General features: G+C 45.7%; 1 protein-coding gene across 2 annotated transcripts in view; it reads right to left on the bottom strand.

Annotated features, from left to right (window-relative positions):
- Positions 1–18,672, bottom strand: part of rftn2 (raftlin family member 2) — a 105,291-nt gene extending 86,619 nt beyond the window's left edge. For both annotated transcript variants that reach the window (XM_078551818.1, XM_078551819.1), the window contains exons 1-2: positions 18,569–18,672; positions 17,980–18,129 (exon numbers count right to left, since the gene is read on the bottom strand). In XM_078551818.1, the coding sequence (XP_078407944.1) occupies positions 17,980–18,121 (142 nt within the window). In that variant the 5' untranslated portion in view covers positions 18,122–18,129; positions 18,569–18,672. The remainder of the gene's footprint in view (positions 1–17,979; positions 18,130–18,568) is intronic.
- Positions 18,673–19,883: the final 1,211 nt, after the last annotated feature.

Genomic DNA, 19,883 nt, shown 5'->3' with positions numbered 1-19,883 from the left:
TTGCGCCCAGACCTTCAAACCTATGAGGTAGCAGGAGTGGCATAGATTTGCTGCCCGCCCTGCTTCAAGATTTGCTACATTGCACCACTAGTTGTGGCGCCGCTGAACTCCTGTCCCTCTGATTGGGTTGGCAGCTCTCGGGGGCAACCCACATACGTAATCGGATGGCAGCCACTTAATTAGCTACCACCAGCAAAATTTGGCTCCAGATCCCACTGCTTGCTGAAGCAACGTCACCAACCTCCGTTTTGGCCTTGGCAGCAGGGCCTCTGTCGCTTCTGCAAAATTCAGCCCCATGACACATTTAATAAGCTAGATGGATGGTTGAAGGAAAGGGGGATAAAAGTAAAGGGAGTAGAGCACATCTACTACATATGTGGAGGATAAACAGAAACACAATCTGTTTCTGTATTGTAATTTCTATGTAATCCTATGTATTCTGTCAGTAGTATTCTATTTGTATTCCAGATAGCCAGCAACAAAATAGCATTAATAGTTGTTACACTGAATTCCACAGTCTAAATACTACAGCCTCCCACATAGGAGCGGTAACATAGCAATGAATGACTTAATGAGCAAAACATAAGTGGTTCTAAAAATATACATTGGCAGAAATTGCATAGCCTCCCTGTGGCTGTGCAGGATGTGAGCATGTTAATTGTATATTAATTGTGTTTTAAGTAGATAAGTGGTAGGCATTTAGGGGGGATTTACTTTCCCCTTATAAATGGACACTACATTGGGCATTTGGTGTGGAGGGTGTTGCACGCAGCAGTCCTGTGCATTAAATGGTTACGTTTTTTCACAGACTTCCTGTAATTTCTGCGACCTGGAGTCCACGTTTCACAGTTATGTTCAGTGCCACAGGTTGCAGCCCCTCCTCCATTATCTGAAGGGGCTGTTCCTCAATTTCTGGTTGCACTTCAGCCACATGCTCCTGAATGTTGGCCAACCGGTGTGGAGGGGTTGGATAAATCAGAGGACCTCCTCATTACACTGCTCCTGGGCCTGGCCAAGTGGTAATTAACAGGTCCAGGCAGTGGACAGCCGAGAGGGCCATTCATCCTGACTGTCTGCCTCTCTTTCATGGCTAAAGCTATGTCTGCATCTGAGTATCCCTGGAAAGGGAGCACGCCGTGTCCACCAGTATGCTAGAGGCCTGCTGCAACAGGTGGGTGGTGGGGCAGAGGTGGTGCTGGTGTGCATCATCACATTTTAATTTAAGTTTATGAGTTTCCTTGAAAGTTTTTTGTTTTTTGTTCAGTGCAGTAATAGTGCCCCCCTTAAGTGGGGTACTTGGTTATGGGGTATAAATAGACACTCCCTATTCAAATTGGATCACAGGTGCTACAAAAGAGGTATAAATAGACACTGACATAAATTGTGGTTGTTGGATTAGGAGTTTCTTGCTTGTAATCTGTAAGTGCGTAAACAAATGCTTATAAAAGCAAATATTGGTTCCAGTTATATCCTTCACCAACTGGCTTTCTGGAGTAGAACAAAGGAAGCTGAGAAGGGAAGTATTTTGCTTTGCTTTGCTGCTGACTCCCATATTGGAAGGGGGAGGGAGAGGAATGTAAAACAACAATAAGAATTAACATATGCTTTGAAGGACAAAGAGAGAGAGACTCCATTCCATTCTCCCAGTTTCTCTGTCGCTGTTGCATCTGTTCTAATGATGCCACCTTCCACACCAGTGCTTTCGACATGTCTTATTTTTTCCTCAAATGAAGATTCCCACCCAGTGTGGTTGACAGGGCCCTCCAATATATCTGATCCATTTCCCACACTTCTGCTCTCACTCCTTCCCCTCCTTCTCAGAACCATGATATTCCCCCTTGTGCTCACCTTCCATCCCACCAACCTCCATATTCAACAGGCTATCCCCTGCCATTTCCACCACTCTGGTGTGATGCAACCACCAAACACATCTTTCCCTGCCCTCCCATTTCAGTATCCTATAGGGACCGTTCCCTCTGTGAAACTCTAGTCCACTGCTCAGTCACCCCCTCCCATCTCGACTGCACCTTTTCATACAAGTGTAGGAGATGCAACACCAGTCTTTTCACCTCCTCCTTCTGACGGCCCAAGGCCCCAAATTCTCCTTTCAAGTGAAACAGTGATTTACTTGTACCTCTTTAAATTTAGCCTATTATATTAAATGCTCACAATGCGGTCTCCTTTACATTGGGAAGGCCAAATGCAGACTGGGTGATCGCTTCGTGGAACACCTCTATTAAGTCCACAAGCATGATCCAGAGCTTCATGTTGCTTGCCATTTTAATTCTCCACCTTGCCGGCCTGCTACAGTGTTCCACTTAGTGCAAGCTTGAGGAACAGCATCTTATCTTTCGACTCAGCACTCTGCAGCCTACTGGATTCAACATTGAGTTCAACAACTTTAGGTCATAATCTCTGCCTCCTGCATTTTGTTCTGTATGTCTTTTTCTTCTTTTTTTGTTTTGCTGGGTTGGTCCTGTCTTGTTTCTTTCTTTAACCCCTTCATGTTGCATTCAGATGGTTTTTATGTAGCCATTTATGCCCCATTTGGACACACCCTTTGTTTCTATACTATATCCATTACCACTCTCTTTGGCTGTTGCATCATGAAGTCTTTTGTTAATTAATCTCCCCTGGCCTCCGCCCATATCTACTTAATTCTTCCTGCTGCTGCCCCCTTCCACTGGCTTAAAAACTTCTATTTATATCTTTCTTCAGTTGTGATGAAAGATCATCGACCTGAAACTTAACTCTGTTACTCTGACATGCTGAGTATTTGCAGCATTTTTTGTTCTTATTCCAGATTTCCAGATTCCGCAGTATTATGCTCTTGTGGAGTATGTGGTGTGCTTCCTGCAGGAAACCTCACACCATTCTGGGAGGCAAGATTACATGTCTCCAGTAGTGGCAAGTAGGGGTGGCTATCTTGCTGACTCAATGGGGAGAATTTTCTCCCCATTGAGGGGGGCTGAGTGGGAGCGGGGCGGGTGTGAGCAGGCGCGCAGCCGATTGGTGCCCGCGATCGGCTGTGCATCGCCATTTTACATGGGCTGAGCACTCCCTGTGCGGGCAATGGGAGGAAGCTGAGTCAGGGCTCTGTGCATGTGTGCAAAAAAGCGCAGAAATCTCGCTGAGGCACAGAGTTGCCTCAGGGAGTTTAATTACATTTTGAAAAATTTAAATAAAGTGAAAAAAATTTTTTCAGACATTTCCCCTCACGTGACAGTGTCAATGCTGGGACATGTCAATGAATTTTAATAAAATAATTTATTTGAATTATAAATCCTTCATGAAACCTCATCCCGCCCGTGGATGAGGTTCCATGATAAATGCGAAGGCCGCCTGGGTTCTTCGCCTGCCCACCAACCTTAAGGTTGGACAAGCAGTTCAATTAATTGCTTTAATTAGTTCTAAAATGGCCTTAATAGGCCTTTGACAGTGTGGCGGGCGTGCAGCAGACTCCAGTGCGTGCCCACCGAACTGAAGATCTGAATGACGCGCAGTGACGTTGGGATGCACGCCCGACGTCACCACGCATCATTTTATACGTCGGCGGGTAGGGCCCGCCCTCACTCACTGACCTGAAGATTCTGGCCCACATTTTCAGCCTTGGGGGTCAGGGAGCTTGTGCCAGGATGCATATTTCACCATCCAGCTGGGGAACATGCCACGTCATCTAGATAATGTGTACAGTCCTTAGGCCATCATGCAGAATGTTGCTTTAAATAAGTGTCCACTCATCTTGGCTCCATTAGCAAGGGGTCACTCTCTCTCTCACACACACACACACACACACACACACACACTCTCTCTCTCTCTCTTTCTCACACATACTCTCTCACACAAATTTTCTCTCTCTCACACACACACACACACACACACACACAGACACACACACACTCTCTCACATACACACAGATTCTCTCACACACATGGCAGAATTTTTACTTGTCGGGCGGGCACACGCCTGACCCAAATGAGCATAAAATGACACGTGATGACGTCGGGCGAGCGTCCTGAATTGGCAGTGCACCCGCCGACAATTAAAAGACCCATTAAGGCCATTAATAATCCAACTGATTTAAATTTTTCACTGCCCATCCAACCTCATAGTTGGTGGGCAAGCGAAAAGGCCAAGTAGCCTTTGCATTTTTTGCAAAACCTCATCCACGGGCGGGATGAGGCTTCGATCCGTGATTAAAAAAAAATAGAAAATTTTCATACTAATTTCTAACATGACCCTGCTCATGTAACAGAGTCACATGAGGGGGCGTTGTTTAACATCTTACAATGCTTTATTTTTAATTTTTAAAATTGTTCACCTCCCTGAGGCAGCTCCGTGCCTCAGGGAGCTTTTCCAGCACGCATGCGTAAAGTTCACGCTTGCCCTCCTCCCCCCCCCACAGGTAGCGCTGAGCGCCATTGCGTGCTGGGTGGGGCTTAATCAGCCCACCAGCGTGAAATCATGGTCTGGCCCTGATCGCGGGTGGAGGTCGACTTCCCAACCGCTCCCACCCGCCCTCACCGAGCGCGCCCGATGAGGGGAAAATTCTGCCCGCTCTCACACACACTCTGTCACACACATACACTCTCTCTCACACACACTCTTTGTCACACACATACACTCTCTCTCACACACACTCTCTGTCACACACATACACTCTCTGTCACACACATACACTCTCTCTCACACACACTCTCTGTCACACACATACACTCTCTCTCACACACACTCTCTGTCACACACATACAGTCTCTCTCACACACATACACTCTCTCTCACACACACTCTCTATCACACACATACACTCTCTGTCACACACATACACTCTCTGTCACACACATACACTCTCTCTCACACACATACACTCTCTCTCACACATACACACTCTGTCACACACACTCCCTGTCACACACATACACTCTCTGTCACACACATACACTCTCTCTCACACACACTCTCTGTCACACACATACACTCTCTCTCACACACTCTCTGTCACACACATACAGTCTCTCTCACACACATACACTCTCTCTCACATACACTCTCTGTCACACACACTCTCTGTCACACACACTCTCTGTCACACACACACACTCTCTGTCACACACATACACACTCTGTCACACACATACACACTCTGTCACACACACTCCCTGTCACACACACACACTCTCTGTCACACACATACAGTCTCTCTCACACACACTCTCTGTCACACACATACACTCTCTCTCACACACAAACACTCTCACGCAAACACTCTCTCACACACACACATACTCTCTCTCATAGACACTCTCACACACACTCTCTCTCACACACACACTCTCACACACACACACACTGGGCAGAATTATCTCAGATTTACACAAAGTGTGGTAGCGAGCAGGAAAAAGGATGTTGCGCGGGTTTTTGTGCCGTGTTGTCCCATTCCTGGCATGTCCTGCCTCAATAGACTGGGTAAACCAATTGAGCACTAATGCTTTGGAAGACGAGTTTCTGGAGTGTATTAGGGATGGTTTTCTAGAGCAGTATGTTGAGGAGCCGACTAGCGGACAGGCTAATTTAGATCTAATATTAGATTATTATGTAATGAAAAAGGGCTAACTAATAATCTTCTTGTAAAATAACCTTTAGGGATGAGTGACCACAATATGATAGAATTTTACATTATGTTTGAAAGTGAGGTAGTTCATTCTGAAGCAAGGGTGTTAAAGTTGAATAAAGGAAATTTTGATGGCATTAGGGAGAAATTCTGAGGTGGATTGGGAAAATAGATTAAAGGATATGGCTGTACATAGGCAATCGCTAGTTTTCAAAGAGCTATTACATAGCTTACAGCACCTATACATTCCTTCAAGTGCAAAACCCCACAAAAAGTCAGTCAACCGTGGCTGACAAAGGAAGTTAAGGATTGTATAAGATTAAAAGAAAAGGCTTGTAAAGTTGCCAGAAGTAGTAGTAAACCTGAGGATTGGGAGGTTTTTAGATTACAGCAAAGGAAGACCAAGAAACTGGTAAAGAAGGGGAGACTAGAATATGAATACAATCTAGCAAAATACATAAAAATGGACTGTAAAAGTTTCTATATAGGTATGGAAAATGGAAATGTTTGGCTAAGACAAATGTGGATCCATTACAGGCAGGAAAATTCATAATGGGGAATAGAGAAATGGCAGAGAAGATAAAGAATTAATTTGTTAAAAACAAAAAACTTGTCTGTTGTCACTGAGGAAGGTACAGGAAATCTCCCAGATTTAGACACCCAAGGGGCTAGGGAGAATGAGGAGTTGAAGGAAACTAGTATTAGGAAGTAGGTTGTATTGGAGAAATTAATGGGACTGAAGGTTGATAAATCCCCGGGACCTGATATTCTACATCCCAGAATGTTGAAAGATGTTGTTATAGAGATAGTAGATGCATTGGTGATCATTTTCCAAATTTCTATATATTCTGGAATGGTTCCTGAAGATTGGAAGGTAGCAAATGTCACCCCACTATTTAAGAAGGGAGGGAAAGAGAAAACAGGGAACTACAGACCTGTTAGCCTTACACCAGTAGTAGGGACAATGATTCTATTATAAAGGATGTGATAAATGGATACTTGATTAATCATGCTCTGATTGGGTATAGTCAGCACGGATTTGTAAATGGAAAATCATGTTTGATGAACTTGTTGGAATCTTTTGAGGATGTTACTAACAAAATTGATAAAGGAGAGTCGATGGACGTAGTACACTTGGATTTTCAGAAGGCTTTTGATAAAGTCCCCCAAAGGAGGTTGATTAGCAAAATTAAAGCACATAGGATAGGAGGCATAGATGAAGGATTGGCTAACAGGCAGAAAACAGAGAGCAGGAATAAATGGATCATTCTCGCTTTGGCAGGCTGTGACTAGTGGGGCACCTCAAGGATCAGTACTTGGGCCCCAGCTGTTCACAATATACATCAATGATTTGGATGTGGGGACCAAATGTAATATTATCAAGTTCATGGATGATACAAAGCTAGGTGGGAATGTGTGTTGTGAGGAAGCCGTAAAGCGGCTACAGGCAGATTTGGACAGACTCAGTGAGTGGGCAAGAACATGGCAGATGGAATATAATGTGGAAAAATGTGAGGTTATCCACCTTGACAGAAGGAACATATGTGCAGAGTATTTCCTAAATGATAAGAGATTAGAAAGTGTAGATGTACAAAAGGATCTAGGTGCCCTTGTCCATAAGTCACTGAAAGCTAACATGCAGGTGCAGCAATTAGGAAGCTAATGGAATATTAGGTTTTATCACAAGAGGATTTGAGTACAGGAATTGTGAAGTCTTGCTTCAATTGTATAGAAGCTTGGTTAGACAGCACCTGGAGTACTGGGTGCAGTTTTGGTCCCCTTGCCTCAGAAAGGATATTATTGCCATCGAGGGAGTTCAACGAAGGTTCACCAGACTTGTTCCGGGGATGGCGGTGTTGTCTTATGAAGAGACATTGGTGAAACTGGGCCTGTATTCTATAGAGTTTCAAAGAATGAGAGGTTATCTCATTGAAACCTACAAAATAATTAAAGGAATGGACAGGTAGATGCAGGTAAGATGTTTCCCTTGGTTGGGGAGTCTAGAACCAGGGGACATAATTTCAAAATAAGGGGGAAGCCAGTTAGGACCAAGATGAGGAGAAATTTCTTTACTCAGAGGGTTGTGAATCTTTGGAATTCTGTACCCCAGAGGGTTGTGGAAGCTCAGTCATTGAGTATGTTTAAGGTAGAGATTGATAGATTTCTGATTAACAATAACATAAAGGGTTATGGGGATAGTGTAGGTAAAAGGCATTGAAGTGTTCGATCAGCTATGATCGTATTGAATGGTGGTGCAGGCTTGATGGGCTGAATGTCTTTCTCCTGTTCCTATGTCCCTATTAATATTCCATTCACAGGAAACTTGCTGGATCGCTGGCGGGTGGGCTCGGTTTTGCCTGCCATGCTATGAACTCAGTGCTTCCTTGCACCAGCTGCCATATTTAAAGCACACCAGAGTGCAGCCTACTTCATGTCCACAGACAAGGACTGCTCCAGGTGACAACTGGCCCCGAAAGCAAAGAAGATGGCAGCCCCCATTTTGGGATGACTCTCTGGGGTGCCTGCAGTGGAAGGTTGCCGCAATGTCATCTACCCCTGCTCTGGCCGTAGGAGATCCACCAGAGTCCCCAATCCAGCCCTGGAGGCGATGGCAGCAGTGGTCAACGCCACTGAAGCACAGACGTAGCCATTCATTGCAGGAGAGGATGAACGCTGTCATCTGTTCCGCCAGGGTAAGTCAACCACCTCATCACTCTCAACTCACACTCCCAAGCCCATCACATATCCACAGGGATCTCACACCCCAAGGGACAACACCACTAACTCTCACACGCACCCTCACTTCTCCAGCAGGCTCATATCCTCTTGAGCTCGCATCCTGATCCCATCCATGACTTCGCTCACCACACGAACATTCCACGCAGTGCCATGCATCCTGTTCACACTCTCTTCACCTGTTTTCATGCGGGAGAAGCTGGCTCACAACTGCAGGGGGATGTCTCAGTACTCCACATTAGGCCCCTCACTCACTTTGAGGAGCATGCCATCGTACTGACTGGTGAGGATGTGGACTGTGCCTGTGGCGATGGTGAGGTCAGTGGCGAGCACCCACATCATCCCTCTCTCAACACAACTACGAGTGCTCTCTCTCCTGCCTTTGACTCTGCTGCCACCAATTACCTCTACTTTGGTTCACTGGGAGTTCTGCCAAATGACTGATGCCCTCAGCCAGCCAGTCCCTCAGCCCCATCCAGGTCCTTACCTCCAGCCAAGAGGGCACCTCCTCCATTGAAGAACTGGAAATAAGCAGCTTGGAAGACCCGTCACAGCGCTTACCCACACCCTCCGCCAGCACAGAGACACACACCTCGGCGGGACCTAGATCTAGAGCAGGCTCAGGTTCACGATCTGGTGGTCACTGCACAGATACATGTCTGCAGCAGGAGGGGGCAGGTTCAGCCGAGCTCCCTGGCACATGGAGGACTGCTGGGGAAGAGCCATTGGTGAAGTCCGAATCAGATGACAAGCATCTGGATTTTGCCTTTCAACTCATCGTGGAGAGTCAGCAGAAGGTGGAGGAACTTCACACAGAGCTGTTGGAAGCCCTCAACAGAGTGGCACGTGAGTCGAAGGAGTGACTCTGCCTCTCTCTGATGAAGTGGGGCCCACATGTGTGTGTATGGAGGCCTCCATGGGAAGGATGGTGGACGCCGTGGAGACCCTGGTTCAACAGAACGCAGAGATGCATGCAGACCTACACTCCATCGCGGTAGCCATAGGTGAGTTCCTGCAGTGGCAACACAAGAGGGAAACAAGGCACCTCGATGTCCCTCCATGTGCTCCTTCCCCTCAAGGAGTCAGGCCAGGGCACTCTGGCACCTGAAGGGAGGAGGAGCGGCAGTTGGACGCCCCTGGGTCATCCACTCAGAAACCACAGAGGCTGTCCGCTCCCTCCAAGTCCCCTTTGCCTGTGACCCCCTCAACCTTGAGGGAGCAGCAAGCCCACAGGAGGACAGCCAAAGCAAACCTGGGCCCTCAAGGCCTCGACTCTCTAGAGGACACATGGCAAAGTCATCAGAGGCAATAGGGCCAACCATTGCACAGGGTGTATCCAACCCTTCTGTGGATGTCAGGGCAGCACCCAGAAGAAGCGGTAGGCCTAGAAAAGTTAATAAATTCCGATCATAAGTGGTTGCACAAGTGAACACATTTTGTCACTTTATAATCTTAAAATATGTTCACTTTCACTGAATAATGTGTAATGGTGTCTTTCAGCTTCATTTACAGGCTTTGCGAATCCTCCCACTGCATCCCCCCCACCCACCCACCACCACCCCCCCACCCACCCCCTTCCCCCCCTCCCCCCACTAGTAGTTCAGCTGCACACAGTGGACAATGAATGATTCTGGAGGGAGAATTTTGTGTGCATGGCAGTGCCCTTCAGAGCCTTGTGCAAGCACTCTCCCATGCACACGGAGCCTTCATCCATCACACTCACTTCGATGTCCCGAACATTGTCAATGGTGTCCTGCTGGGGTTCACTTTCAGTTGTCCATCTGAGCTGACCTGCATCTCCGCCCACCCACTGACCACACTCCCATCAGCACCTGTGCCCGTCCAACACAATGTTCCACTCACTTTCCATTTCGACAGCCATGGTAGTTGTTAAGTTTCTAATTAGGTCTCCCGTCCTTTCCCCTCCCCCAGTCACCCATGTCCTTTCCCCCATCACTGTTACCCCTGCAGCATCACCTTCCACCTTCCCACTGTCACCTACCAACCCAAACCCTTTTCTTTCCCGGATGTCCTGGTGAACGTGAATCTTCCTGAGAATCCCATTCCCATCCATATTGACCTCCACATTCACCCCCCTGACCTCCTCCTTCCCACCCCAGGGACTGTGTCTGCCTCTGAGTCCCCACCAACCACCCTCGCCGTCCCTTCTACTGCTACTGTCGCACCCTCACCGTCCCGGCTCACTCTGCCCCCTCTCATACTCACCATTCCCCTCTACCCCGCCCACCCTCAGTTTGCTCCCCAGGAGGCAATCATTGACTCCACAGACCCCTCCCTTGCACATTTGCCCGGACATCTCCCCCCTTACTCCATCCTCCCCCTGGACATCTTCTTCCTCATGGACTCCTTCCCCCTCCTAAATCCTTCCCTTCTCCGAACTCCTCTCCCCTCTCCGAACTCCTTCCCTTTTCCGAATTCCTTCCCCTCTCTGAACTCCTTCCCCTCTCTGAGCTCTTTCACTCTCCGAACTCCTACCCGCCTCTGAACTTCTTCCCTTGCACTTTCCTCCCTCTTACACCTACCTCCCCACTTGTCACATTCTACCCCATTACACTTACACAAGGAGAGGCAATGGCATAGTGGTATTGTCACTGGTATTCCAGAGACCCAGCGTAATTCTCTGGGGGCCTAGGTTCAAATCTCACCATGGCAGATGGTGAAATTTGAATTCAATAGAAATCTGAAATTAAAAGTCAAATGGTGACCATGAAACTGTTGCCGATTGTTGTAAAATCCCATTTGGTTCACTAATGCCCTTTAGGGAAGGAAATCTGCTGTCCTTACCTGATCTGGCCAACATATGACTCCAGATCCACAGCAATATGGCTGACTCTTAAAAATGCCCTCTAGATGAGGGCAATTATGGATGGGCAATAAACCCTGGGCTAGCCAGCGATGCCCACATCCCATGAAATAAATAAAAAAGCCGCTCCTCCTCCCTGTACTCCTGCCTCCCCCCTCCCAAGCCCAGCATGCCTGAAATCTTCATCCCCCCTCCCAGCTTCACCACCACACCACTGCCCCTGACCCCGGTACATATTTCTCTCCCCTCACAGCTGGCCCTTCCTCTTCCCCCAATATCCATAGCAGCCCATGGCCAAGACCATAATGTTCTGAAGCAGATTCGAGACATCAACGGAGATCTCCCACCTTCCATGAGCTCCTTCACTGCTTCATGGTCATGGAGAATTTACCCATCATTCCTCCAGGGTCAAGTAGCTGTCGGACTTCAGCATCTTCTGCTCCTCGTATGTCTGTGATCTCAGCAAGGCCCTAATGGTAAGACCCGACTTCTGCATGTCACGCTTGTCTAAGCATATTCTGCGCCAGCGTGTTTTCCCACTGATGTAACGGTAAATCAGGCCTGGGGGATGATTCTAGTCAGGCCTACTTTGCATCCCATTAACGGGATGTAACACGGGTTCACGCTGGCCTCCAGCAGGATTGGTGTTCCGTCATGGCGGACACCATCGGATGATTCGTTGTGCTTTCACGTTGGTGTGAAACCTTCTTGCCATATTGTTCCTGACTCTCCTCTTTCACACACACACTCTCTCTCTCTCTCTCTCACACATACACAAACACACACACCTTCTCTCTCTCACACACACACTCTCTCTCTCTCTCTCTCACACACACACACTCTGCCTCTCTCACACACACTCTCTCACACACACTCTCTCTCTCTCACATACACACAAACACACACATCTTCTCTCTCTCACACACATACACTCTCTCTCTCACACACACACTCTGCCTCTCTCACACACACACACTCTGCCTCTCTCACACACACTCTCTCTTACACACACTCTCTCTCTCTCACACACACAAACACACACACCTTCTCTCTCTCTCACACACACTGTCTCTCACACACACACTCTCTCTCTCACACACACAGACACACACTCTCTCACACACACACTCTCTCACACACTCTCTCACACACACAATCTCATACACACAAATTCTCTCTCTCTCTCTCACACACTCTTTCTCTCTTACACATACACACTCTTTCACACACACATGTACACTCTCTCACACACGCACTCTCTCTCACACACACTCTCACACACAATCTCTCTCTCACACACAATCTCTCTCTCTCACACACAATCTCTCTCTCTCACACACAATCTCTCTCTCTCACACACACAATCTCTCACACACACACGCTGTCAAACACACACTCTCTCTCACACACAATCTCTCTCTCTCACACACAATCTCTCTCTCTCACACACACAATCTCTCACACACACACGCTGTCAAACACACACACTCTCTCTCACACACACTCTCTCTCACACACACTCTCTCTCTCACACACACATTCTCTCTCTCTTACACACACTTTCTTGCTCTCACACTGTCACTCACACACACACACACTTTCTTTCACATACACACTCTCTCTCACACACACACATTCTCTCTCTCTCTCTCACTGTCACTCTCACACACACACACATGCTCTTTCTTTCACATACACACACTCTTTCTCACACACAATCTCTCTCTCTCTCTCACACACACTCTCTCTCACACACACAAAGAATCACTCCCCATAAAGCTTAGACACTACTTCAGGAGGACTCAATCAGGAGGTGGCAGCTGGGCTTTCTTCCCATTTGGTGGACCTTCCCGACCTCCAACCATTCTCAGGCCTTCCCAACCCCTACCCACTTCCAGGCCTTCTGGGCTTTCACCCACTCTGGATCTTCCTGACTTGCACCCGCTCCGATGCCTTCCCAACCTCCAACCGCTCCAGACTTTCCCGATCTCCACCTATTCCTGGGCCTTCCTGGCCTCCATTCACTGCCAGGTCGTCCTAACTTCCACGGCTCTGGACCTTCCTGACCTCCACCCGCTCCCGGGCCTTCCCAACTTCTATCCGCTCCGTGGACTTTCCCTGACCTCCTCCCGATTGTTGAGCATTTGTTGCATTCTGCTTGCCACCCTGCTTACTGTTCCTTTCCCAAGCCCTTGCTTCATTTCTCTGCCTTTCCTCATGGCCCCCTCACCTGCTCTGCCATCTTGGCTCTGTGCTCCTTAAGCTGGCGCCTGTGCAGGAGGCTGAGAAAGAGTACGTACTCTGAAAACAAAGGAGCAGCCATACACCTTTACACTATTCACTGCTCGTCCAATCAGGGACTAATTCTCTACCGAATTTGCTGCTGATAGGCTTGCCAGCGAGCGTATCAGCAGCAAATGTGGGAGAGAAACGGCCTGTGATTGGAGGAGCAGATCCTTGCAGATTTTTCATTAAACTTACCCGTAGTTTGAACAGTGAGTCTGTGGGCCAGCTACAGAGGCTTTGGGGGCTGGGTTGTGGCCCGCGGGCCATGGATTGGGCAAGCTTGATCTACAAGAACAAGGGCAGCAGACGTATGGAAAAATCACTACCTCCAAGATTCCTCCCAAGTCACACACCATTCTGACTTTAAACTATATCATTGTTCCTTCATTGCTGGGTCAAAATCCTGAACTCCCTACCTAACAGCACTGTAGGTGTATCTGGATGACATGGACTGCAATGATTTAAAAAGTCAGCTCACCTTCTAGAGGACATTTAGGGTTGGGCAATAATTGTTGACTTTGTCAGTGAAGTCACATTCCATGAATGAACTTCAATGTCATACTTTAGCTTTTTCCACTCCCTTTCTGTATTAATTATAATCAATATAAAAATTCAATATATTGAACTTGAGTGACCCTACTTTTCAAGAAAGGTAAGAATGGGAAAGCTGGGAACAATGGACCAGTTAGCATGACATCAGTAGTAAGGAAAATGCTTGACTATATATTGGAGAAGTGATAACAGAGCCCTTAGAAAATCATAATTTGATTTGGTAGAGCTACAAGGAATTATGGAAATTGTATTTGACAGGTCTTTTAGCTTTTTTTGAGGATTTACTAGCAGGGTAGATATGGGGGCATGTAGTGTATTTGGATTTTCAAAAGCATTCAACAAGGTGTTGTGAAGAGGTTATTGCTCAAAGTTATGGCTTATGGGATGTGAAGTAATATATTAGCATGGATTGATTAATGACAGAAACAGGGAGTAAGTGGGAATAAATGGGTCATTTTAGGATTGGCAGGCTATAAATAGGGTACTGCAAGGATCAGTGCTTGGGCTCCAGCTATTTGCAATCTATATCAATGACTTAGATGTTGAGTCTAACATATCCAAGTTTGATACAGTTAAGTGGGAAAGTAAGTTGTGAGAAGGGTGCAAAGAGGCTGCAAAGAGATTTGGATGGGTTAAGTGATTGGGCAACGAGGTGGCAGATGAAATATAATGTGAAGAAATGTGATATTATCCACTTTGTTAGGCAGGATATTCTTGAAATGATGAGATACTGGAAAATGTTGGTATCCAAAGGGATCTGAGTGAACTTGTACCTGAATCACAGAAATTTAACAAGCAGGTACAGCAAGCAATTAAGAAAGTAGAAGGTATGTTATACACTAATCCGTCTGTTACAAAGGCTAAGAATGAAGTGGTCTTGCTGCAATTGTATAGGATTTTGGGAAGAACATGCCTGGAGTATTTTGTAAAGTTTTGACCCCCTTACCTCAGAAAGGATATACTTGCCTTTGAGGAAGTGCGAAGATCACTAGACTGGTACCAAGATCACTAGGGCAGGTACCAAGAAGGAGCCTTTTGCAAAATGTCAATGGTGCTGCAGTGGAATATCCAGGACAGGAGCAAAAGGTGTAGGAGTTACAGGCAAAGGACAAAATAGCTTCAGATAAAAATTTGAAACCTTTTATGAGGCTTTTCATGAGCTGATCAACTTACAAAAAGAGGAAAGAGAATAGCTAAGCAGTAGAGGGGAGTCCAGTATGAGGCACTCTTCATCTCTGCTATCAGTTAAATGGGCCAGTGCGGGCAAGCATTGCGAGGCTGATGTTCCTGCAGTGGGAGAAATTTATTGTTACACTTGTAGAAGTGGGGATGTAGCAATGGGACACGACACTTGATTTCCATTTTTCCTGCGATCTTGGGTGGCATACAAAGAAAATTCCAGTCCATTAACTCTTCTATATGATAGAAATCAAACTGTTCTTTTCAACCTTCCCTTTGTTTTGTTCAGACCTATTAAAGAACTTTATTATCACCCAGTCTGCAGTTCTGATTGAAAGGTCTACATCTGAAACGTTCATTGTTTTTCTCTTCACAGATTCTGCTGGAGATGCTGCCTACTTCTGGCATTTTCTGTTTTCTTTAATAAATTTTTCTTGTTCAAAGGACATTAAGAAAACACTCTGAAACTGAAGACTTTGGACGGAATTGTCCCAAATTTGCACTAAGTGCGGTAGCGGGCAGGAGAAAGAACGTTTTACCCACCGATTGCAATGGCAGCTTTTCATGCTGTATCATCTCAATCCCATCTCATTAATCATGCATTCCTGGGAAACATGCTGTTCCAATAGCAGGCAGGATCTCATTTGCCCGCCATGCCGTCATCTCACCACTTCCTCATGCGGGTGCCATATTTAAAGTGCAGCCGAACACACAACTCTCAGTGCTTCCAGCCCTGGACTGCTGCACAAAAGACATGGCACCGAAAGGCAAGAAGACTACAGCCCTCCAATTCAGTGACGTGTCCCTGGAATGCCTTTTGGAAGCTGTGGAATCCCGCTGTGATGTTCTCTACCTCCGCTCTGGCTGCAGGAGGTCCAGCATCTGGACTCATCTCCTCTGGAGACTGCCTCCTCAGCCCTCACCCTCTTGAGGCCACTTGCACAGACCAACATGTGTCCCCAAATACACCCTGGGATACCTCCCTTCCGCAGTAATGCCCTAGCCCTGCAGCCTCTTCCCTTGCCTGACGCCACTTCTCTCCCTTCCCCAAGAAAGCTATATCGCCCTGCAGCCATTGAAAAGCTACCCCTGACTTATGGCTGGTCTCATAAGTAGAGACCTGCCCCTGCACCCCCCTAAAAGTGATGTGGTGCTGCCTACGAAGCCTGGCACTGATGGCAGCAAGTGCTGCCTGAAGCAAGGTAGGCAAACAAGCCTCAAAGTCCCGAGTGAAGTGCAGCTTGCCAGGTGCATGTTGCTTATGTTCAGTTGTGAAACATGTCAGCATGCAATCACACCGACGTGCCCGGATGATCCAGTGTGAAGAGATGATCCCAGCGAGCTGGGCCTATAATGATATGCAGATGTATTATGACGAAGTTACCGATGCACAGCAGCGGGAAACGCGGCCTGCCATTGATGGGCGGAGCGGGTGATTACAAACTGGCTTCACAACATTGTGAAACTAATTTTTGGCCTTCCCGCCATATTGTCCACTCACGCCCACCATGATGCCCAACGCCAGCGGGCACGGAAAATTCCTCCCTAAGAGTAATTCTGGATTTTTATATGGCGGTCAAACACATTGATAGATTCAGTTTCTATCCAGGCCTTAAAAGAAAAGAACTATTTAAGACTGAGGAAGATAAATAACAGGAACTTCGCTCCCTTGAGGGCTCAGGAATAAAATCTCCTTTTCTGAGCCATCATGGCTCTAAATCCAATTTCTGGTTTGTCCTTGTTAACTGGTTCCAATGTCAATTGCCAGGGGTTCAGTGGGATTGGAACAATTGCTTTCAGTGTTCTTCAGGTGGTCAAGGGAAAGCCAGTCAGGATTTCCACTCCTAATTACTACAGTGACTCCGTGCTACAAAGTGCCTTTACATATGGATGCCTTGTGGAATCAATTCAGTGGTAATGGACACCACAGCTGAAAAGAATGCTGACAGTCACTGCATAAGTTCACCTGTGAAAAATAGTCAGTGTAGCACCTGGTTTCTATGAAACCATAGACCAGCACAGGAGCGAACACCTTCAGAAAGACTCAGTAGGGGAGGAGAGGGCAGTGAAAATCTATCAAAGTCGGGGAAAAAAACCCCGCAGCATTAACTTTCATTCTACTAACTTCAATCATATAGCATTCATTAAATTCAACAACATATAATTTTAACAAATATAACAACAACCTGATTAAATAGATTGAATTGGCTTTATTATTGAGTGGCTGAAAAGTTTTCAAAGAATTGTGAGTTAACTATTTTAGCTTGTTATCAGAATTTGAACCTCAAATGAACACTGGATGCTCTGTTTCCAGAATGCTGCCAGCTGGGGGTGTTTATTTGCCTTGGGAACAGCAAATAACCCAGTTTAAGATGAGGGTGCTAACTTTGAGAGGCTTGCACATTGGGGAGAAGGCTGCTGCATTGAAAAAAGAAAAGTAATGGCACACAGCACAAACATTAAATTTATGATATGTGTGAAGTCTGTTCACTTCATGAAATTGAAACAAATAGTTGAATGTGGAACTATTTTTGAAGTTTCTTTGTTTAAGTAAAAAAACTTCAATCACAATTGCGTTTCTCATATTTCTGTTGGAGGTGTCAGATGTTTGTGCTATGGAACAACTATACAATTGATTAATTTGAAGACTATTGGCTGTGATGTGTATAAACAATTGTTTAAACAACTGCCTGCTTTTTGATCAAAGTGAATATTAAGACCTTTTAACTCCGTACGTTAAACAACAATAAAGTTTCAAGCAGAAGCAGCAGTGAAGCAAAAGAGACTCACCAATGTCCAAAGTAAAATCCAACAAAAGGTATTCATATGAAATGTCAGTCTTTGTTTCCACTTGTGGTCTCTTCAGAGTGGAAAATATTTTGCCAGGGCTACTATCATCAGGCTCTTCCAGCTTTCGTAGCCCACAACCCATGGCAGAATCTGCAAATAGTCAGATTCAAGAGCTACTCATGAGTTTTGTGACTGTGATTTCAACAAAGGGCAGTTATAATTTCTGTTTTGCCTTCTGGCCTCTATAAATCCTGAAGTCAGTTAAAAGTGAAACTGGGCCCCTGAACTCACAAAAACAGCAGAACTGTTCCTCTACATATGCTTTTAAAGCCATATGTCACTCATTTGCGTTTTTTTTTTCTGCACTTGAAGCACAAACCCTGCATGCAGCATGGAGTTAAAAGTTAGCTACAACCATTTATGCTGCACACATAGAGCTCCACTTTATCACAGCCTTTCATGCCACGTCAGTCTGCACTAAGGCCCTTAATTAATATAATAGTGGACACAAGCTTTCTGTCCCCCACAGACTTAAACTGAGTAATTAACAAGTAAACAAAAGGCAAGAATGAAACTTGGATGGAATTACCTGCGATGAGAAGAAGTGCTCTGGAACCAGTCAGATGGCTGTCCAAACAGCAGATGGAAACTCCGCCTGAAGTAGAAAGTTCCAAAATGGTTGTAGACTAAAATCATTTCCAGAAAGGAAGTAAAATCCCTGAGAGGAAACTGTTTCTGGCATCTGAGAGGAATGGTTAACGCACTGAGAGATTTAGATTCTGCTGAAACCATTCATTTGCAAATTGAAGCATAGTTCCTGGATACTTGGAAAACCACATCAAATCAAGAGTTTGTTCCAGGAAACAAGTTTGTCATGTACGATAAGAATAAACCAATAAAACTTCATAAAAACAGTAAGAAAATATTATAATAGTTTTATCCTGGTTTCACAGAAAGACCTTCCTAGTTAAACTTAAAAATAGTGGAACAGACAGATTGAACTATAGAAGTTATAAAACTTTCTGAGACAATGTTGAAATGAATTCAAATTTTTAAAAAATGCATGAAGGTTACAATATTTATGCCAGCTTTGTACTTTTCATAGATCAGGAAATTATATTGTGAATAAAAATGCATGTTGATGCAATTCTTTAATCATCACAAACAAAATTATCCCCTCCATGCAGAGCACAGGGTTTTAAAAAATAGGTCTTGAATATAAAATAGCTTACAGTGTATGCAAATAATTATAATATCATTAAGTATAGTAGACATTTTTTTATATTTGTTCATGGGATGTGGACATTGTTGGCAACACCAACATTTATTGTCCATTCCGAATTTCCATTGAGAAGCTGCTGGTGAGCTGCCTTCTTGAACCACTGCAAACGTGTGGTCTAGGTACACCCACAGTGCTGTTAGGGAGGGATTTCTAGGATGTTGACCCAGTAATAATGAAGGAATAGATAAATATTTCCAAGTTAGGATAGTGTGGAACTTGGAGAGGAACATGCAGGTGGCGGTGTTCCCATGTGTCTGCTGTCCTTGTTCTTCTTGGTGGTAGAGATCCTGGGTTTGGAAGGTGCTGTTGTAGGAGCATTAGCGAGTTTCTCTAGTGCATCTTGGAGATGGTACACACTGCAGACACAGTGCATCATTGGTGGAGGGAGTGAATGTTTAAGGCAGTGCACCCAAACTATGGCCGGGATTTTGTCAACAACGTGTTATTACTGACATCGTAACCAGAACCGTGTGCCACTTCCACTTTCTCTCTGTTAGCCCTATCCCCACACGCTTATAATTAAAATCCTAAGTGCAATTTAGTGACAGGGGAAGCTTTTCAATGGTGAAACCCTCCATCAGCTGACAGTGCTGCATCTATGTTTGGCCTATTAAAGAGCCTC

This window comes from Cetorhinus maximus, chromosome 11, assembly GCF_964194155.1.
Source record: "Cetorhinus maximus chromosome 11, sCetMax3.hap1.1, whole genome shotgun sequence".
Taxonomy (NCBI): Eukaryota; Metazoa; Chordata; class Chondrichthyes; order Lamniformes; family Cetorhinidae; genus Cetorhinus; species Cetorhinus maximus.
Note: the sequence above shows the minus strand (reverse complement) of the source record. Positions and strands in the feature narration are given on the sequence as shown.